Here is a 17081-nt window from a genome sequence, read left to right as displayed (position 1 = left end):
TGTGGGATCTTCCCGGACCGGGGCACGAACCCGTGTCCCCCGCATCGGCAGGCGGACTCTCAACCACTGTGCCACCAGGGAAGCCCTGCCCAGTTTTGAACTGGGTTGTTTTTTGTTGTTGAGGATGGTCAGAATCTTTAACAATGAGAGTGGCCAATCAGAATGGAGCTCACCAAAGGTGGAAGAAGGTTCTGGAAGCCTCTGGCAGTGCCAGGCATTGCTATTTGGTTATTTCCATCTGAGGAGTCCTCGGGGACAGGACAGGGCAACAGGAAGCATGGGTTCCCCTGGGAAACCATTACCTACGAATTGCCCCAGGGTCACTAATGGAACAGCCTGCTGGGAATCCCAGGGAAACCTGCCCCAGGAAATGATGGTCTGGTGGACACAGGTCACATAAGCAGTGACATTCAGGGCAAGAAGCGTTGCTTTTTTATCGTTTTAAATTTCGTTTCTCTTAATATTTTATTATGAATATATTTAAGTAGAAAAGATGAAAAAATAGGACGACAAACACCCCTATGCCAGTATCTGATTTCAAAAGTTATTACTATTTCACTGTATTCGTTTTTTCTCCCACTCTCTCCATCTATCTGCATCTGTAATTATTCACACACACATTCATACATATATATCTTTGCCAAACCATTTGAAATTAAGTAGAGAACATCATGACACACGGCCTCCGAATCTCCCGCATGCATTTGTGCACATAGAGAAAAGAGTCTCTCACATACCCACATACCACTATCACACCCAAGAAAATTAAAAACAGCCACGCAATGTTATCTAGTAGCCAGTCCGTATTCAAGGCCTCACTCGCCTCACCCTAATCCCAGCCGTGCTGGATCCTGTCTTTGTTTAAAATACTGATAATTCGTGCACGTTTTTTTTTTTTTTTGGTTTTTTTTTTTTGGGCAATCATTCTGATTTTTGACAATGTTGCATGAAAATATTATTATTCTTATTTGCTGCATTGGGTCTTTGTTGCTGCGCTCAGGCTTTCTCTAGTTGCGGCGAGCGTGGGCTACTCTTCGTTGTGGTGCGCGGCTTCTCAGCGCGGAGGCTTCTCTTGTTGCGGAGCACGTGCTCTAGGCGCGCAGGCTTCAGTAGTTGTGGTGCACGGGCTTAGTTGCTCCGCGGCACCTGGGATCTTCCCGGCCCAGGGCTCGAACCCGTGTCCCCTGCATTGGCAGGCGGATTCTTAACCACTGCGAAACCAGGGAAGTCCGAAAATATCATTATTAGTCTCGATGGCTGAGTTTTGGGGCGCCTCCTTAACACTTGCCCGCTGGGTGAGTGCCTCACCCTCCGGCCCCATCCTCAGTGGGCCTCTGAGCGGGGGTTTGTCTGCCCTGCAGATTCCAAGACCCCACCGAGTGGGTGGCTTACGCGGGCAGCACCTACCTCAGCGGCTCGGAGGCCAGCACGGTGCGGGCCCGAGTGGCCCGGATCATCACGCACCCCTTCTACAACTCTGACACGGCCGACTTCGACGTGGCGGTGCTCGAGCTGGGTGGCCCCCTGCCCTTCAGCAGGCATGTGCAGCCCGTGTGCCTCCCAGCCGCCGTGCACGTCTTCCCGCCCCGGAAGAAGTGTCTGATCTCGGGCTGGGGCTACCTCAAGGAGGATTTCCGTAAGCACCATACCACCCGCAGCCTCTCCAGGCAGCCAGCAAAGCCCAGCCAAGCAAGCAACACGCAGTCCGGCCTCATTAGCCGCGGATTCTGTATTTGCGAATTCGCCTCCTCGCTAAAATTCATTTGTCTCCCCAAGTGGATACTCGTGGGGGGAATCTGTGATTGTTCCCTGTTGTGCAATTTGAGTCGTTCCCAGCTGAGGTGGAGCTGGGCAACACCCTGCCTCTTGGTTCAGCTCAGACTGGAAACCAGTGTCCTTTTCGTGGTCTATTTACTGCCACTTTTTTTTTCTGCATTTTTGTGCTTTTTGTGGCAAGTTTCACAAAATCTAAACAGGCCCCAAGCGTAGAGCTGAAGTGCTGGCTAGCGTCCTAAGTGCAGGAGGGCTGGGATGTGCCTAATGGGCAGAAAGTACGTGTGTTAGATGAGCTTCGTTCAGGCAAGAGTTACAGCGCTGTGGGCTGTGAGCTCAGTGGTAACGAATCAACAGTGTATGTTAAGTGAAGTGTCTTTAAGCAGAAACACACGTACCATCATGAGGTTATGTACGTACGGATCGGCTGTGACCGGAGGCTCTCAGGAACCTGACCCCGTGTAACCCCCGGGGCAGTGGGGCAGTGTTCACTGATTCAGTGTATGGGTCATTTTATAGAACAGAACTGCCTCATATCGACTGTAACCTGATGGTGATAAATGCTGGGAAGGAAACCAGTAGGAAAAATGAGTTGGGGGCGGGGACAGCTTTAGGAAAGGGCCTGAGATGGTGACACTTCAGCTAAGACCAGGCTTCCTACTCCAGGGACTGGGCAGGAAGCAAATCAGACAGAAACCCCTGTTCACATGGAGCCCCCAGTCCAGACCAGCGCCTCCCAATAAAACTTCCCTCAGTGGTGGACACAAGCCACATCTGTGCCATCCACAACGGGGGCCGGCAGCCCTAGGACACGGGCTAGCGCTACCAAGAAACTGAGTTTTACATTTCACTTCATTGTAATGAATTTCCATCTGCATTTAAATAGCCTCACGTGGGCAGTGGCTACCATACCCAGACAGAACAATTCCAGGGGGCAGTAGATAATGAACAAGATAAGTGGCAAATGGTGATGTACAGAATGGAGAAAAATAAGGCCGGGGTTGGGGGGGGGGCTGCAATTTAAAATAGGAGATGAGAGGAGGAAGGCGGACAGATTCTGCAGGGACAAGCATTCTAGGCAGCCAGAACGGCATGTGCAAAGGGCCTGGGGTGCCAGGGTAGGTGGTCCAAGCTTGGGTATTTGGATTGAGCTGGGCGGGGGGGGGGGGGGGGACACCCTGGAGCATTTGAGGAAAAGGTTACGTAATCTGATTTAATGTTTAGCCAAGATGGGGCTACGGCTGGACTAAGAAAAGATTCCAGCAGGTAAGGGGGAGCTCAGGGCGGGCAGGTTTGGGGAGGGGAGGGGAGGAGCCTAGTCTTGCCACTTAGCTGTCCAGGCCAAGAGGGTGGTCAGTGGGCATTGATGGACCTGGCTCATTTCTGATCTAGGGCTGCAGCAGCTCCACCGCAGCTGGGGAAACGGAAGCTCAGCCTCCTGGCTCGGGGTGGCTGCCAGGGTCCTGGAGTGCTCACCCTGCTTGTCTCTCCCCATGCTGGGCAGTGGTCAAGCCGGAGATGCTGCAGAAAGCCACCGTGGAGCTGCTGGACCAGGCCCTGTGCGCTAGCCTGTATGGCCACTCGCTCACCGACAGGATGCTGTGTGCTGGCTACCTGGATGGGAAGGTGGATTCCTGCCAGGTGAGCCCGGTGCCTGGGAAAGAAGCCAGAGGCCCCAGACGCCGCCTTGCCAGCCCCTGAGGGGAAAGGCCCCCAGGTTTCCGCCCGAGGTTCCCCTCTCCCCGGAAGGGGGAGTCTTCTGTTGCTGGTCCACCACCTAAATTTCCTCTGCTTGGTTTGTCACATGGCTGTGGATTTCCTTTTTCTTTTAATTTATATCTTTGCTCTCCTTTCTAAGGCCTGGTGGGTGGGGAGCGGCTGCTACATGCGCTCAGGGTGCCACATCAGAGCCAGAAGCTGGAGAAAACAGCGGGAAATAGTGAGAGAGAGCTTGTGTTTAAGGATGAAAGAGTCGCGGTGAGCTGGGTGTGAGGAGAAGGCAAAGGATAGCAAGACAGGATGAGTGAGGGCAGATGCGGCCCTGCAGGAGGACGCCGCATGACTGGAGGTTCCTAAGCCACTGGTGACATTACCCAGGGTCTGCTGGGCTAAGGAGAGGAGGGGATACTGTTTATTTGGGTTGGGTTTTTAACTGCCAGTGGTAGAACTGAAAGAGGTCTTAGAGATCTCATAGTCCAACTGTCCTATTTTATTTTTTTAGAAGAGAAGTCTGAGGTTCCGAGATGTGAGGAGGTATCAGCCCACATGTGCTCCGTGAGCGCGTGGGGAGAAGGCCCCCAACCAGGGCTCCTCCTCTGACCCTGTGGCTCTGGGATTGGGACCGGCTGCAGCCACGGAGCCCCGACCCCTCCTGAGGGTGTGCCTTTGTCTCCCAGGGCGACTCGGGGGGCCCCCTGGTCTGCGAGGAGCCCTCCGGAAGGTTCTTCCTGGCCGGCATCGTGAGCTGGGGAATCGGCTGTGCAGAAGCCCGGCGTCCGGGGGTGTACGCCCGAGTGACCAGGCTGCGTGACTGGATCCTGGAGGCCATTGCCGCTGCAAGCAAGCCTCTGGCCCCCACGGCGGCTCCTGCCCCGGCCATCCCCAGCACCGCCTGGCCCACCAGCCCACAGAGCCCGGTGGCCAACACACCCACCAGGCCCACGCTGGCCCCCAGCGCCGTGCCTCTCGACGCAGCCACTGCATCTAAGCCACAAGGTACTTTCTGGGGAGACAGCAGAAGTGGGTGTCCGCTCCGTGCGGGGTTGGGTGGATTGGTACTGGCTTTCCGAAGCTGTCTGTGGGGGAAGAGATAGGTGATTGATTAGTGATGTCTGTCAGATGCCCGGGCAAAGGCTGTTTTCACATTTACTGCCTGATGACACCTACTGCCGGCCTGGAGGAGGGTGTACTCAGAATATCCGAAGGGTCAGCAAGAGGCCAGTGACCGTGACGACGGGGCCGGGGTGGGAGAGCGACTGACCTGGGGTCACCGCAGACACGAGCACCCACACGAAGCACTCAACTTCTCCACCTGTCTCGACTCTGTGGTTTCCGAGGACCCAGGTCCAGTCACTGCCTGGATCTGACACTGATCCGCCTTTGTGGTCCCACAGACCTGCGAGGCTCAAAGCCAGTCGAAACTCTGCCTCTTTTTTTGTTTTTGTTTTTTTAACACAAAAATCTCCTTTATTCTTGGCTGCTCCTACTCAATCATTTAACAATTCAAGACTTATATTGTAATTAATAACGTGAAATTCTGACAGACAGTGGTATGCAAAGTCAATTAAGATGTGCTTCCCATCTTTATCAAATATTGAAAAATAAAGAGTAGGAAAGAATAGTAAAGTACACTCCCATTAGAAAGAATACATGATTTATGTTAAGTACATACCAGTTTTCCAGAGTACTGTGTACCTGGCCAAAGATATATTGCTAAAGACACACGTACACAGGGGTACACACACGTGCATACAATCAAATAGACATCGCACAACACATAATATAGAAAAAGTTATATGTAACAAAAATGAAAAAATTGTGATATATTGTTTTTGCCTGTGGAAATGAGTATCAAATTAACTTCTTTTCATTTTTTTCTGCTTATTTTATTATTTATTTTTTTAAAATTTTTTATTGGAGTGTAGTTGTTTAACTGTGCCTCATTTAAAGTCGCCTGCACCCACCCTGCCCCCAAGCCCGTAACGGCCCGACTCTGCCTTTGTCCAGAGCCGCCCGGGCTGTGGCCTGTGTCTGCCGTGCTGACACTGGTGGGGACAGGGCTGCTGTGATTTTCACTGGTGGGAACAGGGCTGCTGTGATTTTATCTTCTTTTTCGCCCATATCCCCCCAGCTGGGCCGCGTACTTGTACTTGAGACCTTAGGGCTCCTTTAAGCCTCGATCTCTTCACGTGTGTGACGGGATGGTTGTGCCCTGGCCCAGCCAGAGCCCGGAGGCTGTGCCCTGTGTCCCGAGGCCCCTCTGGAACCAGGGTGGTCCCGCCGCCCGCCGAGCGGGCTGAGATGCGCGGGCCCTCCTGTCTCGTCCCCGCAGAGTGCGGGGCCAGGCCGGCGCTGGAGAAGCCCACCCGGATCGTGGGCGGGCTCGGGGCCGCCTCCGGGGAGGTGCCCTGGCAGGTCAGCCTGAAGGAGGGTTCCCGGCACTTCTGTGGAGCCACCGTGGTGGGGGACCGCTGGCTGCTGTCTGCCGCCCACTGCTTCAACCAGTAAGGCCCCCTCGGCTCCCCCGTCATCACCGGGTCCCCCCACCATCAAATCCCCGTGCATGCAGAGACCACTTAGGACCCAGCACGTGGCCAGGGTCACGTCCAGCTGCGGGGTGCGGGGTAGGGGGCGGATGGGGGGCAGCGTGAAGAAGTAGGGGGCTCTGGGGAGTGGCTTCTGGGAGGATCCCGTCGAGCTGGTCTGTGAGGGACACAGAGGGGCCGAGTTGGGGGGGCAGGTGGCATTGACCTCTGATTGTCACAAAGCCGTGGGGGTCTCTCATGCCTTCTTGTCCCAGAAGGGAATGAGGCCCGGGGGGGCTCCCTGCCTTGCCCACGGTCTCGTGGTGCCCTCCCCGGGGCCTGGGTCCCGCAGCTCTGCCCGGTGCCCGGGGGGCGGCAGGGAGTCTGAGCGGCCCCTTCCCGGCAGCACAAAGGTGGAGCTGGTGCGGGCCCACCTGGGCACCGCGTCCCTCTCGGGCGTCGGCGGGAGCCCCGTGAAGATGGGGCTCAGGCGGGCGGTGCTGCACCCCCAGTACAATCCCAGCATCCTGGACTTCGACGTGGCCGTGCTGGAGCTGGCCAGGCCCCTGGTCTTCAACAAGTACGTGCAGCCTGTCTGCCTGCCCCTGGCCATCCAGAAGTTCCCCGTGGGCCGCAAGTGCGTGATCTCTGGATGGGGCAACACGCAGGAGGGAAACGGTGAGCCTCCGCCCTCCACCCCCGCCCGGGGCTCTGGTCCCACCGCCCGCAGACCACTCACCTCTCCACTAACTCGCCCAGTGCGGCTGCTTTTTATAAATAAAGGTTTACTGGCACGCAGCCACGCCCACTCGCTCACTGATAGCCCCGGGCGGCTTTCCTGCTACAAAAGCAGAGCCGAGTGGTCCCAACAGGCTGTCTGGCCTGTAGAGCAGAACACATTTACTCTGTGGCCCTTTATGAAAAAAGTTGGGGGACCCTTGTGCTTCCCTTTGAGACCTCAGAGTAGCCCCCTTGCAGGTCACCCAGGGTGCTAGGGAAGCCGCTCAGGGACAGTGGTGAGATTCTAGGGTGACTTTACATCCCTGCAAGGCCGTGGGCCTCGGGCCTTGGCCTGTAGGACGGGGATGGCGCCTCCCTCTGGGGTTGTGGTCAGAGTGAAGCCGGCTACTGAACAGTGGTCCCCGTGTAAGTGGCCCTCGGGGGTGGTCTCCTTGTCCTGGCAGCCACCAAGCCTGACCTCCTGCAGCGGGCATCCGTGGGCATCATAGACCAGAAGGCATGCAGCGCCCTCTACAACTTCTCGCTCACGGACAGGATGATCTGTGCGGGGTTCCTGGAGGGCAAGGTTGACTCCTGCCAGGTGAGTCCAGGAGGGACCCGGTTTAGAGAGATCGTGATACGTCCAAACAGAAGATGAGGCAGCAGTTTCAAAGTATGTGGTAGATCTACACAAGATATGTACACACTGATTTTAAAAGCTGTCTCGTATATGTTAACTGAAGAAAAGCTAATCACACATGAGTACGTATATGACCACCCTGTCACACTTGACACGTGGCTGACCCATTTTTAAGGGGAAGCAAATCAGCTCCAGAACCTAAAAAGAAGCTAGCTGAACCCTGCTATCAAGGCCAGAGAAACACAGAGGTGAAGAAATTCAGGGAGCTCCCTGGTGGTCCAGCGGTCAGGCTTGGCGCTTTCACTGCCGTAGCCTGGGTTCAATCCCCGGTTGGGGAACTAAGATCCCACAAGCCGTGTGACATGGCAAAAAAACAAAGAAAAAAACATTTTTTAAAAGGAAATGCATAGGCCAGTCTTACTTAGAAGCACAGATGAAAAAACCCTTAATAAAACATTAGCAAATTCAAGCCAGCAGAGTATGTGTTATAAGGGAAACACATCACAACCAAAGTGAGTTGATGTCATAAAAAGTTTGGCTCCACACAAGACAATCCATTAATGCTATTCATTGCATTAGTACACTGAAGGGGAGAAACTGGATAATTGTCAAAATCACAGAAAAAAGCATCTGATAGTTTTTAACAACATTTTTAATTTAAAAATTAAAAAATTCTAATCCTATGATAGACATATAATGGAAACCTACAGCACATCATGCTTTAAATTTTTTTTATTTTACTGAAGTATAGTTTACTTACAATGTTGTGTTAGTTTCTGGTGTACAGCAAAGTGACTCAGTTATATGTCTGTATGTATATGCATATATATATATATTCTTTTCCATTAGTTTATTTCAAGATATTGAATATAGTTCCTTGTGCTATACAGTAAAGCCTTGTTGTTTATCTATTTTATATATAGTTAGTGTGTATCTGTTAATCCCAAATTCCTAATTTACCCTCCCCCCTCCCCTTCCCCTTTGGCAACCACAGGTCTGTTCTCTGTGTGAGTCTGTTTCTGTTTCACAAATAAGTTAATTTGTGTCATATTTTAGATTCTACATGTAAGTGATATCATATGGTATTTGTTGTTCTCTTCCTGACTCACTTTGCTTAGTATGGTAATCTCTAGGTCCATCCATGTTTTTGCAAATGGCATTATTTCATTCTTTTTTATGGCTGAGTAATATTCCGTTGTACAAATGTACCACATCTTCTTTGTCCGTTCATCTGTTGATGGACATTTAGGTTGCTTCCATGTCTTGGCTACTGTAAATAGTGCTGCTGTGAATGTTGGGGGGCATATATCATTTTGAATTAATTTTTTTTTTTTTTTTTTTTTTTTTTTTTTTTTTTGCGGTACGCGGGCCTCTCACTGTTGTGGCCTCTCCCGTTGCGGAGCATAGGCTCCGGACGCGCAGGCTCAGCGGCCATGGCTCACGGGCCCAGCCGCTCCGCGGCACGTGGGATCTTCCCGGACCGGCGCACGAACCCGTGTCCCACTGCATCGGCAGGCGGACTCTCAACCACTGTGCCACCAGGGAAGCCCTGAATTAAATTTTTTGTCTTTTCCAGATATATGCCCAGGAGTGAGATTGATGGATCATATGGCAACTCTATTTTTAGTTTTTTTGGGGCTGCGCCGCACAGCATGCGGGATCTTAGTTCCCCGACCAGGGATCGAACCCATGCCCCCTGTAGTGGAAGCATGGAGTCCTAACCACTGGACCGCCAGGGAAGTCCCTACTTGTAGTTTTTTAAGGAACCTCCACACTGTTCTCCACAGTGGCTGCACCAACTTACATTCCCACCAACAGTGTAGGAGGGTTCCCTTTTCTCAGCATGAGGTGGTACCTCATAGTAGTTTCGATTTGCATTTCTGTAATAATTAGCGATGTTGAGCATCGTCTCATGTGCCTGTTGGCCATCTGTATGTCTTCTTTAGAGAAATGTCTACTCAGATCTTCTGCCCGTTTTTCGACTGGGCTGTTTGGTTTTTTTGTTATTGAGTTGTGTGAGGTGTTTGTATATTTTGGAGATTAAGCCCTTGTCGGTTGCATCGTTTGCAAGTATTTTCTCCCATTCCGTAGGCTGTCTTATCTTTTTTTTTTTATGGTGTCTTTTGCTGTGCAAACACTTGTAAGTTTGATTAGGTCCCATTTGTTTATTTTTGCTTTTATTTCTATTGCCTTGGGAGACTGACCTAAGAAAACATTGGCGCGATTTATGTCAGTGAATGTTTTGCCTATGCTCTCTCCTAGGTGTTTTACGGTGTCACGGCTTACATTTAGTCTTTAAGCCATTCTGAGTTTATTTTTGTGCATGGCGTGAGGGTGTTCTAACTTCACTGATCTACATGCGGCTGTCCTGCTTTCCCAACACCACTTGCTGAAGAGACTGTCTTTTTCCCATTGTATATTCTTGCCCAGGAGAGTTTTCTTTAGGGTTTTCTGCTGTTTTGTTTTGTCTCCAATGCAAAAGTAAGAGCAATCCAGGCTCAGAGAGAGGTGACTTGCTCAAGGTCACACAAGGTCTCACAGCCCCACGCGGGCGTGAGGCCCGTCCTGCTGAGGTCCTGTGCGTGTCCAGCTCTGCTGAGGAGTTTCTCCCACTCATGGCAGCACGGGAGCGCCTGGCGGTGCCTCTGCAGAGAGGGTGCCTGGCGGTGCCTCTGCAGAGAGGATGCCGGTATGGTCAGTGGCCCTCTGTCCTTCCTTTTCAGGGTGACTCTGGGGGACCCCTGGCCTGTGAGGAGACGCCTGGCGTGTTCTATCTGGCAGGGATTGTGAGCTGGGGCATCGGCTGTGCTCAGGCCAAGAAGCCAGGCGTGTACACCCGCATCACCCGGCTGAAGGGCTGGATCCTCGCCATCATGTCCTCCCACTCCCTCTCCACGCCTCCGCCGTCCACCACGAGGACGCCCACCAGCAGTCACCCTGCCAGGACGACGGCTGGCCTCACGGTCCTGGGGGTCGTGGCCAGCAGACCCACCCCCTGGGCCACCAGCAGGGTGACCAGCCAACCTGCCAACAGGACCACCACAGCCATGACCACCACCACTAGGGAACAGACACCACCTCCACACGCCACGGAGACCACTGTGGGCTCCCAGCTACCAGGTACCCAGAGAAATGGAGTGACGTGGGTGGGTGGCGGGAGTCCTGTGTCACCTGCTAGGGCTGCTGTCACAGCGTCCCAGTCTGGGGGGTGGAGATGGTGTCGGCAGGGCTGGAGTCCTCTGAGGCCTCTCTCCTCGGGTGTGAGGACGGCCATCTTCTCCCCGCATCCTCATGTGGTCTCCCCTCTGTGGGTGTCTGTGTCCTAATCTCCTCTTATTATACGGACACCAGTCATGCTGGATTAGGGCCACCCGAACCTCATTTTACTTTAATCGTCTCTTTAAAGGCCCCATCTCCAAAAGTCCCATCCTGAGGTTCTGGGGGTCAGGGGCTTCCACTTACGAATTTTGGAGGGGACACAAGTCAGACCATCGTAGGCCCCGACGGCAGGGACCCGGCACTGACAGGGCAGATGCACACGTTAACGGCTGGTCCCACAGACCTGAGGGGGGTACAACAGGGCAGTAACTGGCTGACAGATGAGACAGAGAACATGGCCCTGAGCTTGCGTCTGAGATGTGAGTTCATTTTTATTAAATGTTCATCAGAACCATAGGAAACCGCCCTATTTCTGGGTCAGAAGTAAGGCCCCATCTAATGTAGGCAAGTTCCTATGGCTCAGATAGATGCCGTCCAGTGTCCCGGGCACCAAGCTTAGAACGGGGCCCGGCTTCTGTTCCCCGCCCTTCGTCGCCCCCCACATTCACACAGAGGCTGGCCCAGTCAGCCCAAGTCCCCAGACACAGACCTGCACCCACAAAGTCAGGGTTACGGGCTCGCTGCAGCAAGGCAGCGCACACCAGAGAACCAAGGGGCGGCTCACCAAACAGAGGGAGAGGCAGGCGCTGTGGGATCCGGGGCAGAGGGGTGGAGGGGACGCTGAGAGGAAGCAGAGTTTGACCGGCTCAGAGCAAAGCAGACCACGTGCCAGGGGTCTGGACATGGTGCCTCTCCGGGTACCACAAGAAAGTCCAGCCCAGAGACCCCTCAGCTGAGGTGCTGGACTGGGCTGGAAATCGGGGCACAGTCTCTGTGACTGAGATCCTCCAGGCGCAGGGGGAACTCGCTGCCCCTGCCCGTCCAGCAGGGATACTCAGAGGAGGGGGCGTTTTGATACTTTACAGCTGCAGCGTGTCCTTGGGAGAAATACTGGTTCTTGTTAACTCTGCAGCCGGCTGTCTCTGGGTCGGGCCTCCAGCCTGGTGATTATTCCTTTTCCAGTAGCTATAGTTCTCAACGTGGGGGCCAGGAGGTGGAGGAGGGTTCCTGACACGGCACATATTGTTCGGTGTGGGGACAGGAGGGCCTTCCCCGACCATGGAGGGCAGGGGAGGCGGCTGGCTGGTGGGAGACAGGGCTGGGGAGGGGGCACTAGCTGTGGAGCTGGAAAACAGCCTGTGGGAATTATCAGATGTGTACCTGAGTGTGCGCCCCCCCCCCCCCCCGCCCCGGGTGCTGACGGTGGTCCCTGCAGCACTCCTCGGAGCTACCCGTTTGGTCTTCCTACTCTTGTGTTCCGAGGGTGCTGCAGGTGGGGAAGGGTGTCTGTCACAGAACGGAGGGACTACCCTGGGAAGGACACTGGGTCACTAGACCCAGGTAAAGAGCCCCTGACAGGGCGTCCAGGAAGACCAACCAGTGCCATGAGCTGGTGAGACCAGGCAGGGCCTCCTGGGAAGCAGCTGGGGTGTGCAAAGGCCCTGGGGCAGCAGGGAACTTGGCTCCTAGGGGCCTGAAAGAGGCCTGGGAGGAGTGGGGAGCGACGGGATGCTGGCCTGGCCCCCAGCTGGGGAGGTGAGGCCCCAAGGCTGAGGTTACAGGAACCAAACTTAAATGCATTATCGGAGAAAAGCCCAGAAGAGGCTCGTTTGTAGGACCAAGCGCCAGGCTCAGGGTCCCTGGGGGAAGGCGTTTCCCCGAGGTGGGTCTCCCACCCCACTCCCTGCTCCCAGGCGCCGCTAACCAGGACTGCGCGCAGGGGCGAAACTGGGCGGTCTGCGTGGAGGAGGCGTGGTCTGACCGCCGACCCATGCCCGCCTCTCCCGCAGACTGCGGCCTGGCGCCAGCAGCAACGCTGACCAGGATCGTGGGCGGCAGCGCCGCGGGCCGCGGGGAGTGGCCGTGGCAGGTGAGCCTGTGGCTACGGCGGCGGGAGCACCGCTGCGGGGCCGTGCTGGTGGCCGAGAGGTGGCTGCTGTCGGCAGCGCACTGCTTTGACGTGTGAGTCCCGCCCGCCCCGAATGGCCCGTGTCCGTGGTTCACCGGGACCCAATCGTAGCCCAAAAACTCAGGGTGTGGCGCCTCCGCGCCTTTGCCTGCAAAGCCCTTTCCCGACACCCGCTGCCCCTGGCCATACCCTCTTCCGCACAGCCCTCCCCTGGCCACACAGGGCAGCGGGGCGAAGTCCAGTGCCCGACCCCCACCAAACGGGGCGGCTCCGGGCCAGCGGGACACCTCCATCCCTAGCCATCCTGCTCGGACTGGCACCACCCTTGGAAGGGGACCCAGTGGGGAGTCCCCTTCCTGGCAGGGTGCGCAGTAGGAGGACCAGGCCAGGGGCCTGCCCTCCACGGAGAAACCCGGCTCAGGATGCGCCTCGCGGTGCCGAGCTCACAGCGGGTGGGCAGGCGGGAGAGCCGTAATATTAGGTGGAAATGGACACAGCTTGTAGGGTCACCTCAGTGCCTGGGGGCCGGCTGGGCGCGTTCAGGCGCGGGGGCCCCCCCTCGTCCTCCCTGCTGTTCTAGGACAAAGGGACGACTCAACCGAGGTCAAGTGCCCGATCTGAGGTTTCCCCAGCCGACCGCGGACGCAGCCCCCGCGGGGCAGGGTGCCGGGGAGCCCCGGGCGAGCAGCGCCGGGGTGCGGGGACCCGGGCGGACGCTTGTCCCCGACGTCCCGCAGCTACGGGGACCCCAAGCAGTGGGCGGCCTTCCTGGGCACGCCGTTCCTGAGCGGCGCTGAGGGGCAGCTGGAGCGCGTGGCGCGCATCCACAAGCACCCCTTCTACAACCTCTACACGCTGGACTACGACGTGGCGCTGCTGGAGCTGGCGGGGCCCGTGCGCCGCAGCCGCCTGGTGCGGCCCATCTGCCTGCCCGAGCCCGCGCCTCGGCCCCCCGACGGCGCGCGCTGCGTCATCACCGGCTGGGGCTCCGTGCGCGAGGGAGGTAGGCGCGGATGGGCCCCCCGCCCCCCGAGGGTTAAGGGTCCGGGGGCGTCGGGAAGGACCCCGCCTGCACCCCCATCGGGAGTCCCAACGGCGCAGGGAGGGCGCGGGCCCACCAGGTCCCTTCTCGCCCGCAGGCTCGATGGCGCGGCAACTGCAGAAGGCGGCCGTGCGCCTCCTCAGCGAGCAGACGTGCCGCCGCTTCTACCCGGTGCAGATCAGCAGCCGCATGCTGTGCGCGGGCTTCCCACAGGGCGGCGTGGACAGCTGCTCGGTGAGCGCACTGTGCAACTGGACCGGGGCTCCGCGAGCCAGGCCCCACCCTGCGGTGCGCTTCCTCAGTTAGATCAAACAGGGCACCTTTTGGGTCTCCGAGTTTCCACTGGACAGCCACTTCGTGGACACCCCTAAGAAGCCGGCATTCCCCCCACTGCACCCTCCCCCACCCCTCAGAGGGTCAGGAGCAGGCCGGGCGGAGGCTGTGGGCTGAGGCCCGGTTCTGCTCCTGGACCGCCAGGCGGGTGCCCACCAGTGTCTGCCAGGCAGATGAACGCTCACCCGAGCACTGAACCAATTTCCCAGATAATACGGGTGAGGCTCACAGAGGAAGCCACTAGCTGGGGTCACAGGGGGAGCCCAGGTGACACTCCCGTGGTGGCCCAGGAGCACGCAGATCAGGCCAGCCCACCCCTGGCTGCTGCCGGGGAGGTACTGCCTTCTCTGAGTTCCTTTCCTCTCTTCTCTCCTTTCCTCAGGGTGACGCTGGGGGACCCCTGGCCTGCAGGGAGCCCTCTGGCCGGTGGGTGCTAACTGGGGTCACCAGCTGGGGTTACGGCTGTGGGCGACCCCAGTTCCCAGGCGTCTACACCCGGGTGGCTGCTGTGAGAGGTTGGATCGGGCAGAACATCCAAGAGTGACCGCCAAACGGCTGCCCAGGCCTGGGACCAGCGACGCGAAGGTGGCAGGAACCAGCCGGCCACCCTTCCAGACGAGGGGGTCCAGGTGGCAGGCGGGGGGTGGAGGGGTTGTGCGTTAACTGGGGTGCAATCTAACTGCGTATTTTGTTCCAATAAACACAGCCCCTCGTCTGCAGCCCGCTGGCTCAGCCCTCCATGTCACAGAAACGACGACTGCCCGCCCCTCAGCCAGGGCCCGGAGGTGGGAGGAAAGATGGGGGCGGGGAGGCCTTCCCGGAGAGGGCCACCCCCAGCCTTGGGCAGCCTCACCTTCGAGGCTCCCTTTTATGTGACCGACGCTCCCTGTCACCCGGGAACCCAGGAGTGCTCGGGAAAGAAGGGGAGGGGGGCGCTGAGGCTCAGTCCCCACAGAGGCCCTAGAGGGGAGACGCACAGGGTTCTCTGCGCCGTACTCAGCATCTATTTGTGTGACCCCAGGAGGTCACGGTTCAGAAGGGGTGTGGCCACAACTCCCACGTCCAAACCCGGATGCTATGCCCCGAGCGTGTTGCCAGAGCTGCTCCAGGTCTTTGCTCAACTCTCCGGCCCCGACCCTTAGAAGCGTCCTTGCTCACGACGCCCTGACCCCCCACCTTTAGCGGGAGTGAACACAATCTTTTTAAGCTAAAGGGTGCAGAGCTACACACACACACAAAGAAAAAAACCAAACGGAACCACTGGGACCAAGATGGCGACAAATCTGACCTCCAACAGACCAAGCCTCGTTATAGGCTAATTTGACTACATTAGCATATTAAATGACACACCTACCGGCAGCCACGACCAGGCATTAAGGATCAAAACAGGATAAAAAGGGGGTGACCCCCCCACTCCCTCGGAAAAGCCCTGCCCCTCCCCCGCAGACTACTGCATATGGGTCCCCATCATTAGCCTCACTCCTCCTCCCTTTAAAATTAAATCCCCCTCACCAGGTGGGCAAGAAGTTCGTCTGTGAACTTAGCTCCCGCTTCTCCAGTCTCTGGCCACTGAATAAAGCTTGCGCATGTCAGCTTCCGCTTCCTTATTCACCCACTCCCGAACTCGAATGGAAAAAGGACGCCACCCCCATCCCGAGGCAGCCAGCCTTGGCCAGGCGAGCGGGTCCATACGATTTAATTCGGGAACAAATTTTGGCACCCAACGTGGGGCCCATTCTGTCCTGTAACTCAGGGCTGAACTCACTGACCCGGGGCTGACAAGGTCAGCTAAATAACTGGGCAGTTTGCCCCAGTTCTGAACCTCTGGGCCAGTGAGGACTACTGAATTTAGTCTGAGATCTAAAAGCAGCCAAGGATCAAGTGGAGTGTCCCCCGCGCTGCGTATCTACAGCGAGGACGCTTGCTACAGATCGGGGCAGTGCCCAGGGGACACCTGACACGGGCTGGGCGCTGACCCCGCTCCGGCCGAGGCTTGGCTGTGAGGGTTGGCAAGTTAAGGGAAAGGATCCTGGTCGTCTCGTTGGAGACAGACCTCAGTCTAGAGGACTGGACTGGTCAGTTGGTCATCTAAATAGAGCCGACCCCCTGGCAAGGGGAGAGGCGAGATCGCACAACTGGTTCCCAGTTTGACTGGTTCCTGGCAAGGGGACTGGACTGGACAGGAAGCCCTCCAGACGCCATGGCGTGGCAAGAACACCTCCTTCTTTCATATGTGTGTGATGTGCGCCCTAGTCTCTGTTCTCGGCGCAGGGAAGCGTCAGGCTCTGATCTGTGTGGCCTTGCCTGTCCTAGTGCTCTTGGAAGTAGTACGTGCCGCAACCACAGGTACAGGCTGAGTGCCTACAGGCCACTAGGGCGCTCGCCACCAAACACGCTCTCGTGAAAGGGTGCGTTGGTCGTGGACCAGGGTAGGTGAGCGCCAGGCCCGCTGCCAACTGGAAGCACGCAGTAGAACACTCAGCCCCACCGCTGCAGAGTTCCCACCTCTAGGCTCTACTTGGAAACCCAAGAGCACATCTTGTGTTGCTTCCTCTTGCCCTAACTGGCCATCCCGGGCAGGGTCCACATCTCTCTCAGGCAGGTCTCTCCCCGCTACCCTCCATCGCAGGTCCCTAGGGATCCCTCCTCTGAGACACAAACCCTTTAAAGATCTTGTTTTTGCCATATTTCAGGAAAATCACTTTGCCTGGCTGGGGAAGGAAGAGGACCTCCACATTGTTCAAAGGCCTTGGGTCCCTGTAGCCGAGAGTAGAGAAAACTGGATACATGCCAGATGGGCCTCCCTGCCTGGTTACCTGTCACCGAGCAGGGACACGCCCTCTTTGAACAGACCTCCTTGCCTGCCAGGGAGGCCCTGTGGGCAATTCGCCTGACTGGAGAGAGAACCCTTATTTCCTACTCCGCCTTCACCCCATCTCCAGGGACTGGTGGCTGAAAGCACCCACCTACACTGAGTATCTCCTACAGCCCCGCAATGGGTCTGGGAATGTCAAGTCGCTGAATTAAAAGGAGGCCTTGTAA

At 56.6% G+C, this 17081-nt stretch overlaps 1 protein-coding gene across 1 annotated transcript in view; it reads left to right on the top strand.

Moving 5' to 3' along the window:
- The window catches only part of TMPRSS9 (transmembrane serine protease 9), a gene marked incomplete at both ends in the record, with an annotated part of 30454 nt that extends 15871 nt beyond the window's left edge, over nucleotides 1-14583 (top strand). Inside the window, 11 exons of the mRNA XM_082836235.1 lie at nucleotides 1362-1636; nucleotides 3278-3414; nucleotides 4170-4488; nucleotides 5825-5996; nucleotides 6424-6695; nucleotides 7202-7338; nucleotides 10101-10497; nucleotides 12546-12717; nucleotides 13402-13667; nucleotides 13804-13940; nucleotides 14422-14583. Coding sequence (XP_082692361.1) covers nucleotides 1362-1636; nucleotides 3278-3414; nucleotides 4170-4488; nucleotides 5825-5996; nucleotides 6424-6695; nucleotides 7202-7338; nucleotides 10101-10497; nucleotides 12546-12717; nucleotides 13402-13667; nucleotides 13804-13940; nucleotides 14422-14583 — 2446 coding nt within the window. The remainder of the gene's footprint in view (nucleotides 1-1361; nucleotides 1637-3277; nucleotides 3415-4169; nucleotides 4489-5824; nucleotides 5997-6423; nucleotides 6696-7201; nucleotides 7339-10100; nucleotides 10498-12545; nucleotides 12718-13401; nucleotides 13668-13803; nucleotides 13941-14421) is intronic.
- Between the last annotated feature and the right edge of the window lie 2498 nt (nucleotides 14584-17081).

This window comes from Leucopleurus acutus, assembly GCF_964270905.1.
Source record: "Leucopleurus acutus genome assembly, chromosome: 3".
NCBI lineage: Eukaryota > Metazoa > Chordata > Mammalia > Artiodactyla > Delphinidae > Leucopleurus > Leucopleurus acutus.
The sequence above is the reverse complement of the archived record's forward strand: the minus strand, read 5'-3'. Positions and strand labels throughout refer to the sequence as shown.